This window comes from Equus asinus, chromosome 7 (genome assembly GCF_041296235.1).
Source record: "Equus asinus isolate D_3611 breed Donkey chromosome 7, EquAss-T2T_v2, whole genome shotgun sequence".
Classification (NCBI taxonomy): Eukaryota; Metazoa; Chordata; class Mammalia; order Perissodactyla; family Equidae; genus Equus; species Equus asinus.
In genome coordinates this window covers 98,608,697-98,622,898 of record NC_091796.1, presented here as the reverse complement: position 1 = coordinate 98,622,898, position 14,202 = coordinate 98,608,697, and the positions used below count along the sequence as shown (strand labels likewise).

The window sequence follows — 14,202 nt, the reverse complement described above, 5'->3', positions numbered from 1 at the left end:
GCTGAAGGGCCCCTTGTGCTCCAGAGACCTTGAGCTGGCTGCTGGCTGCCCTGAGGGAACATGGCCCCTCCACCGGGGCTGACCGTGAGGCAGAGAAGTGTGTCGATCCTTGACAGAGGTTCTGGGCTCGGTCAGCCTGGCCAGCCCTGATGCCACCCACATCCGCCCTGCCCGTGCCTGAGCCCGAGCCCGAGATGTTGTGGCCGAGGCCTCCGGAGAGGCGATCATCCCGTGGGTCCCACCCTCCATGACAGAGGGCATGTGCCTCTGCCCCTTCCCTCTGCACAGCATTGATGGTGTGACCTTGGAATGACCCCAGACACACCGTTCAGAGGAGCTGACAGTTAACATGGACAACCTGGACGCTCTTCCTCTGGTTCTGAGCACCAGGCCCCACCCAGACCACCTGGGGCCTTTTCCAGAGATGGTCGCATTTCCCCTTACTTCCAGAGGTGTCCACCACCTGGAGGTTTAGTGGGACTGTCCGCTCCCCACAGCCTGACTGGCCCCTTCCAGCACTGTGTGGGGTCACACCCTCAGAAGCTTGCTCTCTGAAGAAACTTCTCACGTGGTCATTTCGCCGAGACGCTGGAGGCCCAGCGTGAGTGCTGACACCCGTGCTTTGTGACCAATGGGGTTTGCTTCAGTCCTGTTCACAAGCACCGTTTGCCAGAACCCTGAGCTGGCTTGTATTTAATTTGTGTACATACGTATACATAGTGTTTATACGATGAGATATATATATACACACTATATATAAAAGCACAGCTTCTGTACAAACCGAGAACCTTTGTCCATTGGCTGTTTTGGTTTGGTCATGTCTTTGCTCCATGCGATTATGACAACGCAGGTGGCCCATCTTTGGGATGGGGTATTTTGGGGACAAGGTGTCCTGTGTTCTCTTTATTGGCTCACTGGTCCTGGTGGTGGATGTTCTGACAGCTGACTGACTCGGGGAGTGTGGTTAGCATGTGTGTGTGATTTCTGTGACTGTCGGGGTGGAACGCAAACCTGTCTCTTTGGAACGTGAATAAATACACACCTTCTGGCACCAGCTCCTTAGAGGATGTCCCTCTGCTTGAGGGCACGGGCAGCAGCAGCAGTGGGCGGCCCCCTCGCCTGCCTCATAGGAGACGCCCAGACTTGCCAAGACCCCCCCAAACGACTCGTGTCGCCATCGTCGTAGTTTTCCCATCCAGGCTGTCAGGGCCCTCGAACCCTAACTATGATCTGCTGAGGAGGGAAGTGTCATCCCCATTGTGTAGATGAGGAAACAGGTTCTGAGAGGCCAGGAGCGCTGGCCCAGGCTCCCCAGCCAGGCTGGGGATCCTAACTCCAGTTTGACATCAAAACCCACGTTCTCTGGGCAGTGGGCTTCTTGACATCAGGGCTTGTTCTGGCCATTTCTGTGTGCCCAGGCCTGCAGGCCCAAAGCAACCACTCACAAATGTTTGATGAACAACTGAATGATTGACCCTGATGTTCCGCTGGTCCACACCGGTCCAGTGCACCAGCCCAATCCATTCTGATTGCATAATCCTGCAGTCCCCGTGGTTAAATGTTTTGGACATCACCCTGCCTGTGACGCAGATGAGTCATTTCACCTCTGAGCCTCAGTTTCCTCATTCTCAAAACTGAGATTAAGACTCTCTGCCATAGTGAACCATAACATGTGCCAGAACCTCGGATGCCCCAGAGACCTATGTATGTGCCAGGTCAGAGGGGATGGACGATTTATGCTGAGGAGGGCCTGCTGCTCAGAGGCCCCGGTCAGGAAAGTCCACCGCTGGTCTGGGGCTGTGGCCTTGGTGGCACCATCCCAGGGCTCTCGGAGCCTCTACCCAGCACCACAGAGAACAGGGACTGTTTCCCAAACTGGCCTTGCCTCTGGATGCCCCAGCTCAGGTGTGGCTGGGAGACCGGCCAGGGGAAGGGCTGGGGTAGCCCCTTTCCACGTGTCATTTAATCCCCACACACGCTGGGAGGCAGATGTCAGCATCCCTATTTCACAGATGAGGAAACTGATGCTCAGACGTGCAAAGCCCCTTGCCTGTGGCCCAGAAAGGAGTCGCCTCGTGGGGCCCGTACCTCCCCTGTCCCTTTGCCCGAATCCAGTCCAGCCCACCCCACTCCGAGTCAAGAGGGGGAAAGGTTCAAAGAAACAGGCAAGAGCCCAGAGCAGGTTTATTTTTCCTTAGCTAAATTTCGTATAGAGTCTGCTGCAGGCAGGAGTTCTCAGCTTTCATCAAAAGGTCAGAAGTTATTGCAGTTGTGCCCAATGGCTCCAATGGTGGAAGGGAAACTTCTAGAAATTTGCCCGTGTTCAGAGAGGATAGTCGTTTATAGTCATGGGGGTCTGCCCTGCAGAGGGGCACCCTGGGGCAGGGGTCAAGAGCAGGAGGAAAGGAGTGTGGGGACAACAGGGTGGCCTGGGCTGAGGGGGCTGCCCTACCGGAAGCAGCGCCCAGGCCGTCTGGCCAGGACCTGCAGAGGGGACAGCAGAGCCAGGACCACAGGGTGCCTCGGGGCCCTGGCTGGCGTGGCCGGGTGGCGCCTCAGCCCCGCCGGAGTGCCTGCAGCTGGTGGGCCACCTTCTCCAGCTCCGCCTCGATGGCCGACAGGCTCTCTAGCTCCTGGTCCTAGGAGAGAACATCAGGGTCACGCTGGGACTGGCCCACGGAGCCTGTGCCAGCAGGCAGCGTGCAGTTGGCCAGATTGGTTGTGCCACTGGTTAGCTGTGTGGCCTCGGACAGGTGACTTTGCTTCTCTGAGCCTCAGGGGCCTCATCAGTACCATGGGGACAGTGATGCCACCCTGCTGAGCTGCTCTGAGGAATACCGTGTGCAAGAATGTGGGGGGCATGGGGGCCCTGACCTCACACTGCCCCTGATGGCCTCTTATCCAGGCCCATGGGAAGCGAAGCCTCTGGTGCCCTTCAGGGCGCTTTCCAGTCCCCCCACCCCAAGGCCTGGACCGTGCCGGTGGCCCCCAGGGTGCAGCCAGGCCTGAATCTTCTGTCTGCTGCCGGCATCCCTTCCTGAGGGACCGTGGGCCCGTGGCACAGGCTGGAGGGCGTGGGGGCTGCCCCGCATCTCCCTGCTTAGGGCTGGGCCTCCATCCTTGGTCACGATCATGGGGACCCCACGCTGCCAGGGTGGTTCAGGGCAGCAGGGGACCCTTCTGTGAGCCCTGTTCTGTACCCCAGCATCGGGAAGCTTCCAGGCCCCTTCCCAAGTCGGGACTGACGCCCACAGGAGCATGCCCTCAGACTCAGAGCAGGAGTCAGGGAAGGCCACCTCCTCAGCCTTGACCTGGGAGGGCTTGTCTTCCTGGGGTCCCTGCCGGGTAACAGGCTGCAGGGGCAACCGCCTGGGGCCCTGGCAGAACAGACGGAGACGGTTGCCATGGAAATAGGGATCCTAGAGCCCTCTGTCTTGGAGTAGCCGCTGGGAGATGAGTTCTGTGATGCTGGGGCTGTTTCTAAGAAGACCCTTGGGCTGGTGGAGGGGCCCCTGCCCCGTCCAGCCCACAGGACTCTGGGGGTCCCCATCTCTCTGCCCCACAGCCCAGGACTCCCTCTGCCTGTGGAGAAGAGAAGCTGGTGGGCACCTCACTCTCCAGCTCCTGTTGGGGGAAGAGGGGGGTCAAAGGTGCCCAGTCTTGTCCTCGGTCCCAAAGCTAGCGGTGGGGGGCAAGCTGCTGTTTTCTGTAGCCCTGTCCCCTCTGTCTCTTGGGGACAAAGGCAGATGCCCCTTCCCAGCTCCAGGAGCCAAGGAACCTTCTTCCTCTCAGACTGCCAAGACCCCAGTCCCAGGCCTAGAGAGAGGGTCGGCGGCCTGAGGAAGGGGCCACATCCTCTTCTGGGTGGATGCCCTGGGGCCAGGGCCTCGGGCAGGTCCCAGCCCCCACAGGACCCTGATTCCCAGCTGGGCACTGAGGCTTGAACCACAGGCCCCCCAAGGCCTCCTCCAGCTCCAAGGTAGTATTGCCAGCCTGCCAGGGACCCCAGCTTTCACCCCATGCCCTCCCATGGGGCTGCATCTCTGCACAGCATCGAGCTTCCCGAGTAACGTGGGCACAGCCAGGTTTTCAAAGCTCGCATGTGTTCTGATCATGATAATGAGATGAACAGAAAGGAGTCCTTACCCCCATTTCACAAGTGGGGGAACCAGTGAGGCTCAGAGGAGGAAAGTGACCTGCCCAAGGTCACAGAGCTAGGAGGAGGCAGAACCCAGGTCATCTGGCACACGTCTGCCTCCCCACCCACTCGTCACCAGGCCCTGAGGTCCAGCTGGCCCTGCTCCGGCCCCCTTTGCCATCGGGGGTGGCAGGAGGGTGTGCCTGGACTGCCTGAGGTCCAGGAGAGAACATGGCTGAACCAACCACAGGGTCTTCCCAGGGCGTGACCTGTCCCTTAGCGTCCCCTCCTCCCATGCTCCCCCAGCTCTCGGGGCCAATGGTGCCCTGAGCCTGGATCCCCCAGCAGCAAACGGCCCTCCCCAGGCCAGTCCCTGCCAGGTCCTTTAGTTTCCAAACGCTCTCCTTCTAAAGCCCCAGGTGTCACCCATCACTCCCGTTTCCTGCTCTCAGACCTGCAGAGGCTCCCTATTGCCCTCAGGACAAAGTCCCCACCCAGCACCTCCGGGTTTGGCTCAACTCACTGCCTCTCCAGCTTCCATGCACCCGTCTGATCTCTTCCTGGCTCCTGCCTGCCTGTGGCCAGCTTTCTGGGTGCCCTCTGGGAGCTGGGTCCACGTGGCTCCCTGCCTGACACACCCTCTCTCCCGCCCCTTCCCAACTGCCCCAAACCCAGGCCTCTGGCATCTCCCAAGAGCCCCGTCTGAGCGCCTCTCCACTCCCAGACACCAAGGGGACCATGTCCCCTCCATGGGGCAAGGGCCTCTAGTCTGGCTGCGGCTGTCCCCCGGCTGGGCCCTCACTCCCGGGGCCTGGCCCAGGGCCGGCTCCTGCCCCATACCAACCTCTGGTCTGCGGTTGGCGCTGCCTTCCTCCTCTTTCTTCTCCTCCGGGTAGCCGCGCACTGGCGGGGGCAGGCCCGCCTCGATGCTGTCCTCCCGGGAGGACGGCCTCCAGCCTCGGCGCAGCTGCAGCCCGGGGCCCCTGAAGCCATAGGCCCGGGCCCGGAAGGAGAGCTTCATGGAGCGGTCAGGGTCGTCCTCCTCCTCGTCCTCCCCCTCCAGCCGCTTCTCGGCCGTCAGCTCCTTGGCCAGCTGGTCCATCTTGCTCCACCGCTTGGCATCCTCCCACTCCTTGGAGAGCCGCTCCTGCTCCTCCTCCTGCTCCAGCTCCCTGCTCTTCCCGCCCCGGAAGAGGCCTCGAGAGGCCCCCACCGTCTCCTCCTTCTCCTCTTCCTCCTGCCGGGAGTGCTCCCGCTCCCCCTGCCCCTCGGGGGGCTGAGCCTCCTCAGCCCCAGTCTTCCTGGCTCCATCCACGGCCAGAGCCTCGGACCAACCTGGAGCAGGTGGTGGACAAGAGCAGGAGAGTGAGGAGGGACCGCCACTTTCCTGGGTCCCTGCCGCTTGCCGGGGGCCTCTCTGTGGCCACCGCTGGGACCACAGACCCACACTCGGGGTCCAGCTCAGCCTCTCCACAGTAGATTCCACTTGGAGGGAAAAGCCATCTTGACACCAAGCTTTGCCATGCCCTCTCATATCTCAGAGGGTGGGTTGGCCGGAGCCCGCCTCTTCCGTTAGCCCTCTCAGCCCAGAAGCCCCTGACCCCAAGGGTCACGCAGCCAAGGAGGGAGGAAAGACCCTGACAAGGCCCTCAAGAGGAGCCAGGGTCTCTCCGAAACCCTTGTTGTAGCTGACAGTGTGCCCAGACCAGCCTGTTCCCACTTGTCGTGCTGTCCCTCTGTTCCCAAAGCATAACCACCCACCCTTCAAAGGCCCTCTCACCTCCTGGGTTGGGGAGAAGGGACTGTGTGAAATAGTGGGAGATGCAGGGTTTTGGAGTCAGACAAACCTGGGTTGGAATCTCAGCTTTTACTACAAATTAGCTGTGTGACCTTGGGCAAATTACTTAACCTCTCTGAGCCTTGGCTTCCCATCTGGAAAATGGAGATAATACCTACCTTTCAGGGTTGTTGTGAAGGTGGAATGAGATTGTGGACGAGGTCCCCCTCCCACCAGTCCCCCTCTCCCTGACATTTGCTGAGGTCTCAGACATCATACGTACTCTCTCCCTTCCGGATCTTATAGCTGAGGCTCGGGTGGGGGTTAACTGCTGCGGTGGGGCCTTCCTCCTCAGCGTCAGCCTTCTCTCCATCCTCCTCCTCCTCCTCTTCTCTCTTTGCCTGCTGCCCTCGCTCTGCACCCAGGCCCTTCTCTCTGTCCACCAGACCCTGGGAGGGGCTGTCGCTGTCCCCTTCAGCCTGTGGGTCTGGGTGTTTCTGGCTGGGGAGGCGGGTTGGGGAGTGGGTGTTGATGGCCTCCTTTTCCTCCCCTGGGGCCTGGGCATCCTCAACCCTGGACTCCTGCTCGGGCTCCAGGGCAGCCTGGGGCCTGGCTCCATCCGCATCTTCCCCATTCTTCTCCACCTCTTTAGAATCCCCTCTTGGCTCTGCAGCATCCTCAGAGAGCGCCTCTTCTGTCACCTCTGCAGAAACGACAAAGTCAGGCCCTGAGGACCATGCCGCATGTGGGGTCTCCCCAGAGGCCAATTTCAGAGCTTCGTCATTGTATCTTTGGCTTCCAGCAAGTCCCGCCCAAGACACCTGAGACAGAATTAGGCTGACCGTCTCCGTGTCTAGGTTAGACCTGAGCACAATTAGATTGTGTTTCTTTGCCTCTTATAGAAAAATGTGATAAAAAAAAAAAAAGACCTTGAAAATGACCTCAGGAGACAGAGCCCCGAATTAAAAATTAGGACATCAGCTGAATTGCTGTGTGATCTTGGGCAAGTCCTTAACCTCTCTGAATAAGAGGCACCATTACTGTGTCTTCATTCTCCCTTCCACGTGGGACTTCTCTGTGCTGAGCATCCTGTGAAAGTGTTCAGTTCCTCGCTATTTGTTGAGTTCCACTTAAAAGGTAGTTTCATGTGGCTGCCTTGCCGACAGCCTTTTAGCTAGTAAAAATCCCTCCCATCACCGGAATGATTGCCGTTGCACAAGCAAGTGCATCCCAACATCTGACTCCAGGACCACAGGGGAAGGTGCTCCCGGCCCGTTACAGACACTCAGACTGAGCCTCAGAGAGGGAATGTGACCTGAGCCTGGAAGCCAAGCCTCCGGGTGTCCTTTGCGCTGACACATGGCTGCCTCCCTCATTAAAGTTTACACACACACACTCCTCCCTCTCCCGCAGCCCATGGCCAGCATCCATGGTCAATCCAGACACTTGATGCCACGGAGCCAGCGTGTGGGAATCCATGCAGTGCCCAAAGCAGACACTAGGGTGACAGCTCTGGTCAAGCCCGGGAGGGAAGACCACCGAGATCCCGGGTCCTGGAAACTGGCATTATCCACCCCCCTTCCACACGCAAAGAGCAGGGCCTGCCGGGGCCTTCGTGGCTGCTTCCGGGTGGGAGAGGAGTAACGGGGCAGCACCCCGAGCTACGCCAGGACCTCTTGGACCCCTAAATGTGCTCTGGTTTCAAGAAGGATGAGCAGGTTCGTTCAGCATTTCAAACCTCCTCCTCTGGGGTCCTCCTGCATCTTGGTTGGCTAAGGCACCACCGAGGCCCGGGAGGGCGGGTGCTGGGGGCGGGGCCCTGCTGCCCTGGCCACCAGGAAGACCAGAGTGGAAGCTGTTCACCTGCCAGGCCAGAGACTTCCTGCTCTCGAGGGTCAGTCCCTGAGGGGGGCAGATGGGCGTGACCAAGGGCTTTGGGGTGAGACAGACCCAGCTTCACATCTCAGTTATGCTGCTGCTCACTTTGGGCAAGGTACTTAACCTCTCTGAGCCTCAGCTTCCCCATTTGTAAAGGGAAGGAAATAATTGCTACTTTGCAGGGCCCAAAGGAGGGGCTCCTGAGCCCTGGGAACCCTCGATCTATCCTAACTCCTGTTACTACCTTCCTCCCTCCCCTGACCTCTGCCCAGACTGGCCGGCACTGACCCTTCAGCTCGGCCTGGTGGTTCTGCTTCTCGAGAACCTCTGCGAGTTCGTCCTCAAGCCGGCTGTGCTCCTGCTGAGGCGCCCTCTCCTTGGCACCTGGTGGGAGAAAAGGGGGAAGACGTCCCGTTGGATGGAGCCCAGCCCGCATACTCGCCTATGAGAGTGAGGGCCTCCATCCCTCATCTGTGCGCTGGGCATGTCCTGTTCCAGGCCAGCCCCCTGAAAGACCAAGGGCGAGAGCTTGGAGACAGGGACCGGGGGGTGGCTGTCTCTGCCCACTCCCGGCTGAGGCCCCTGGGACAGCCACACTCTCCAGACTCAGCTGCTCACCCAGGAAATGCAACAAGCCCTGCGTGCGTCCTCACATAGCAGTAAAGGCTCGCGTGGAGCAGAGCATCCCGGAGGCAGGAGCAGAGAGTGGGGACCCCTCAGGACCTGGCTGGTGGCTAGGGGACCCTGCAGCTGGAGGTGACAGTGACTGCTTGTCCCCTCCATGCAGTGCCCCAAGCAATCACTAGGGTGACAGTTCTGGCCAAAGAGAGGGCACCTTGGGGTGCACGGGGGCTCTTGGTTCCGGCAACCCCTGCTCCCCTTGGGCCCCATGAGTCCAGGCCCTTGGGAGAGGGCCCAGCCCTTGCCTGCATCTGAGCCCAGGCTTGGCACCTGTGGCCATGATCCAGAAACCCCTCTCCCTTCTTCAGCCCCAGGCTGCCACTGCCTTCTCTGTCGCCATCCGTGCCTGGTTCCTGATGATGGCCCCTTGGCCAGGCCAACTCTGCAGCTGGCGATGATGTTTTTCCCCATGATGGGAATTTCTGGGGTGGCCAGAGGAGCCTGACCCTCTGGGTGTGGGCAAGGGAGTACACCCAGGCAAAGAGGTCCTCTCTGCCGTCTAGTCGTGAAAGTGCCCCCACGGAAGCGGCTGACCCCAGAGACCGTGGGGTATTAGGTGAGCTGCATCTGGTCTTGACATGTCCCTCACTCACTGTGTGACCTTGGACAATTCACTCAGCCTCTCTGGGCCTTGATCTCTTTAACCATACCAATGACAGATTGGACTCACCGTTCTACTCTATAATTGAAAGGAAATAACTGAGTATCAGAGAGAAACGGGACCTTGCTCCACCATCCATCCTGATTTTCTGACTTCCAGTTACTGGAATTTGCCCAAATCCATGCGCAGTGGCCGGAAGATACCTTGGAGTGCGAGGTCTTGGAGCTCTTTCAGCAGATTCTGATGTCGCAGGATTGACAGGATCCGTTCATCTGCAATGAGGGAGCGTCGTTATGGGTGGTTTACAGAGAACAGCTGAGAAAGAGATTGCCGTCAATGTTTGCAGCTGAGCACAAGGAATTTATTCTGGAAACTCAAAACCTGGGTGGCAGCAGCAAGATTGGATCTTGAGATAACACTTTTGAAATGACCTCCTATCTGAGGTGTCCATCAGTGTTCTGCAACTCAGAAAGGTCTGCCACCGTCCCAGCGCCCAGACCTCAGCCAAGGGAGGGAGCCCCCGAGGTGAGGTATGCGGGCCTCTCCAATCACAACACGTTCCCCCATCTCCAGGCCTCTGTTCATGCCGTTCGCTCCACCTGGAGGACCCTATCTTCCTTTTTCTACCTATTGATTCCCAACTTTTCTTACAGCTCCGCCCCAAGGCTAATGTTGGATCCATCCAACAGTTGGTCACAACTTGACTGCCTGCTTGGAAAAGCTTTGTCCTCCTCATGCCCACCCACCACGTTCCTTTATCCATCACGTATCTATAGGGTATCTGCCAGGTGCCAGGAGCTATTCTCGGCACTGGATGTAGCACACAAAATCCTCGACCACGGGGAGCTCACATTCTGGTGGCTTGCTGTTCCAGCCCTGGTTTTGTTCTGCCCAGAGGTCCAGTTAGTTGTGTTCATGTCTGTCCTCTTTGCTAGTCTGTAAGCTCCAGGGATACGGGGCTATGACCTTCAGCTCCCTATACCACTCAGACCCCAGTACAGGCCTGGCCAAGGCAGGCACTCGGTCACTGACCGCTGAATTAAATCATTGAATTCCATTGAAAGCCACACCATGTCCTAGCCTCCCAGCCCAGCAGGCAGCAGCCCCTCACCCCCGGCCTGGCCCCTACCTCCTCGCAGGGTCTCGAAACACTCCTGGCTGACAGGCACAGGGCTGGGCTTGGAGAGCGTGTCAGAGATGACCTCAACGATGCACTTCATCACCTGGGAAGAGAGTGGGGGCGGGTTGGGGGTGGTGTGGGCACCGAGCTCAGCCCCTGGAGATGCCACGGCAAATTTCTAATGAGGACAGATGGGCCTTTGCTTCTGTCTTCGGGAGTCCGAGGATGCCTGGATCCGGGGCACAGCTTTGCTTTCTTAGCCAGACAAGAAGAGCAGTGATAATAGAAACCCCTTCTATGGTGCTTACCGTGTGCCAGCCACTCCACGCACGTGGCCAGCAGGTGCCTCACTAAGGTGGGTCATGGTGGGAGTGAGTCCCTGACACCTCCTCATCCTCAAGTATTTCTCTGAAGATGGGGAAGCTTCCCTGGGCATTAAGGTATATTTTGCAAAAGCGCTTTAGTCTTGCAGGTGCCCCAAAGGTCAGCTACCTCCAGGAAGCCTTTCTGGACCACCCAGAGGAGAACAAAGACTTTCCCTGGCTCTACCCTGTCTGGAAACAGGACTTGGGTCACTGTCTCCCAACATCCACAGTGTTGTCACATGCAAGGAGTGACAGCCTCACGGTATGGCTCCATATTCAGCCATGGGATGCATCCCCTGGCTGGATGTGGGCACACATCAGCTACATATGGCTGCCCATCCCAGGCCAACAGCAGCCATACCTCTGAAAATCTTGTCCAATGCCCAGCAAGGTGCTGTGGAAAATCATGCAACTGATTTTTAGATGATATTTGAAGATGGTGCCAACTGTAGTGTGGTATCCTAGCTGTGTGATCTTGGGCATGTGACTTGACCTCTCTGAGCCTCAGTTTCTTCATTTGTAAAATGGGAGTGAGAAGACCTTCCACTCCCCTCCTAGGGTGATAGGACACAGATGGGAAAACACTGTATAAAGCGCGAAGTGCCACGCACACCCAGGGAAGGATTCACAACTCCCAACCCACTTCAGCTGCCTAAAGCCAGGCAGAGGAGCAGGAGGTGTCAGACATGCATCAGGCAATACTGGTGGGGAGTGAGGGGGTGGAAGCTGTGTCTATGGGATGCCAAGGCAACCCATCCAAGGATCCAGGATGGCAAACTGGCAAACAGGTGCTACAGTAGTCACAGCATCCTAGGATGGAACATTCAGGTCTCAACCAGCTGCTCTGGTGCCTCTGACCCCAGGCTGCTGGGTACAATATGGTGACCAAAGTGTCTCCCCTAAGAGATCTGGCAGGGGGCCCTGCAGCCTGTTCCCTGGATCTCCCTGCACCCCTGGGTGCTGCAGTGGGAATATCAGAACCATGGGGCCCTGAGGACAGATGCTGGGAGAGAGGACTGTGGTATGGCTCCTAAGAATAATGGAGCGATCAAGAAGGGAAGCTCCAGGAATAACAGTGCCCATCTACTGAGGACCTACTATGTGCCAGGCACCTCACCTCTATGATTCCTACTCCTCACAACTCCCCTCAAGGGAAATATTATTACAGATGGAAAAAGGGGAGCTTGGAGAAGTTAAGAATTTCCCCAAGACCACACAGCTACAACGAGTGGTAGAGGTTTAAAAACAGGTCTGTCTGTAACTAAAGAATAGGAAATATAATTAATTCAAATTGAGATTGAAATCACTTTTATGCTTTGGGTTTTAACCATAGCCACTCTGGAATGGAAGAAAACAGCTCCTGGAAAGGTGGGAGTAGAAAGTTCTTCGATGCACAAGTGGAGCTATCTGTAAGCACCAGAGACTGGAAAAACAGTCTAAATGAATTCCAAGTATACCCCTCAACACGGAGTGTGTCTTGCTGGCTCCAGAACTCCCCACCAGTGTCTCCTAAGGCCCTTTCCTGGGTGACATCCACCATCAGCCCCAACTGGCTGGGACCCTGGGTACAGAAGCCATGATCAAGAATGTTTCCATTGCGGCCCTTTGGGACAGCCGGGGTGGGAGCGCCTGTGGGGTGAGGGGTGCTGTTGGCAGAGCCTTGGGGGGAGGGGAGGAGCAAAGCGGGAAGCCAGGGCCAGGCAGGTGAAGACCCTTCTCGCAGGTCTGTGGACAACCACAGCCACGGAGGAGTCGCCCCCAGCAGCCCACGGTGGGCCCGACAGATTCAGAGTATTCAAGACAGTGGCCCTGGCACCTCGGCCCAGTAAGTAGACTTGGGTTTGTCAGGCTGCACAGCCAGCTCAGAAGAAGCTGGGGAAGTCCCCACAGCAGGGTGGCAGGGAAATCAAGCAGTTTTTGATGTCTTCTTTTGCAAACTGTCCCCAGGCTCAGCAGCCGCAGTGCTGGTTCTTGGCTTTATGCCAGACTCAATCCTGCAGCTGCCCAAGAACTGGCTGTGAGGTGTCCACTGGGGCCTTGCACCCCCTACCCCGGGGCATCCCCGAACCCCTTCTTACCTCAGTATCCCCTGTATCCATAGGGCTGTTCACAGGGAGGGCAATGACTGGGAAGAAAAAGAGACAGTTGGGGTCACGCCTCCGCTCCGAGCAGAGAGCCCAGTCCTTCCCAGCCGGGGTCATCGGGGACCCTTTCACCCCAATGTCGCCCTGGAGACTGCCGCCACCCAAATGGAAGGCTGGGGCTGATTTTGTTTCCCTGCCCTGGCTGCTGCCCCCAGGAGGGTGGCTCCCAGAGGCTACACTGAGAGCCTTAACCTTTTCCTTTGGGAAAGCTCCTGCTCTGGAGGGGGTGTGGGAGCTGAAGGCAAGTCCTGTGAAAACAAGGCCAACGGCTGGTTGGGACTGGGGTAGGGGGAGGATGCAGAGAGAGGGAGGGAGACCCCAGAGGTGAGGGAAAAGAGGGTGAGGTGGGGGGAAAGACATGGAGGAGGATTGTGAGAGATGACCCGGGCAGAAGAAGTCAAGGGCAGAAAGAAGGGGACAGCGGGAGGATGAAAGAGGGCGAGAGGCGAGAGGGAGCCAGGAGCAGTCCTCCCATCTCCCCCAATGACCTTGGCCAGCCAGGGCGCGGAGCCGACGCTGGCCCTGATGCAGCCAGAGCCGCCGAGCCCAGACACGTGGTGGGGGCGCGGGGTCTGGAGTCGCGCCCCGAGAGTCGGGTCTGCGGGCTCCGGGCCGAGGCTGCTTTGCAGGGTCAGGCGGGAGGCGGAGCGCTGTCTGCGGTGCTGAAACCTCGGCGCACCGGAGGGCGCGGGGCGCTGCGCGGTGCCTGGACCTCAGGGCAGGCAGGGGCGCCCGGGACCCTCTCCCCCGAGACCCCGCGCTCGCTCACCTTGCCCAGCGCAGAGCAGAAGCGCCAGGACAGCGGCGGAGCGCATGGCGAAGCCGGGCGCCGAGCAGCTGGCAGTCTGGGGCCGGGCACGGCAGGCACCCGGGCGAGGGGTGGCTGGACTGGCGGCGCGGGGCGGGCTACGGCGGCGCTGGCTCGGGGACGGGGCGCAGCGTCTCTGGGTGCGTCCGTCTGTCGGTCTGCCCACCAGGCTCTCTGCACTGGGTTTGAGTACTGCAGCTGCAGCGGCAGCGCCCGCGCGCCCTGCTTATATACCCCCGACCCCGGAAATGACGTCATCGTGCCCGTCCCTGCCCCCTTTCCCCACCCTTCTGGGGGTCCGGCGGCAGTTCGCTCCACCCCTAGCCTCACCCGGCTTGCCTCTAGCCCCCGCCACTCACAGTTCGTGGGTCAGGCCACGAAGCGAGCATTTGGCACAGGGAACTCGGCTGATCTTTCACCCCTCGACTGCTCCACTGACTTGCTGTGTGTCGGTGGGCAAGTCACTTCCTGTCTCTGGGCCTCGTGTGCCTCTAATACGCGCTGAGGTCCTGACAGTCTTAGCGAGCCTCCCCAAGCTCCTGCGGTTCCGCTGTCCGGAACGCGCCTCCCGTGATCTTACAGGCTGGAGGCACGCTCAGCCGTTTAGGGCTCCCTCAAACAAGAGGCCCTGGAGAGATCCCCAGACCCCCTGTCTGAGTGAAGCCTCTCTTTTTGGCAACCCAGTTTTCT

General features: G+C 58.9%; 1 protein-coding gene across 1 annotated transcript; it reads right to left on the bottom strand.

Moving 5' to 3' along the window:
• Positions 1 to 2,152: 2,152 nt before the first annotated feature.
• On the bottom strand, positions 2,153 to 13,765 carry CHGA (chromogranin A). The gene is made up of 8 exons (XM_014832141.3): positions 13,474 to 13,765; positions 12,639 to 12,685; positions 10,205 to 10,298; positions 9,279 to 9,347; positions 8,082 to 8,177; positions 6,199 to 6,618; positions 4,983 to 5,473; positions 2,153 to 2,639 (listed from the first exon to the last, which is right to left on the bottom strand). The coding sequence occupies exons 1-8, from the start codon at positions 13,517 to 13,519 to the stop codon at positions 2,556 to 2,558; spliced, it is 1,347 nt and encodes a 448-aa protein (XP_014687627.1). The 5' UTR covers positions 13,520 to 13,765; the 3' UTR covers positions 2,153 to 2,555.
• Between the last annotated feature and the right edge of the window lie 437 nt (positions 13,766 to 14,202).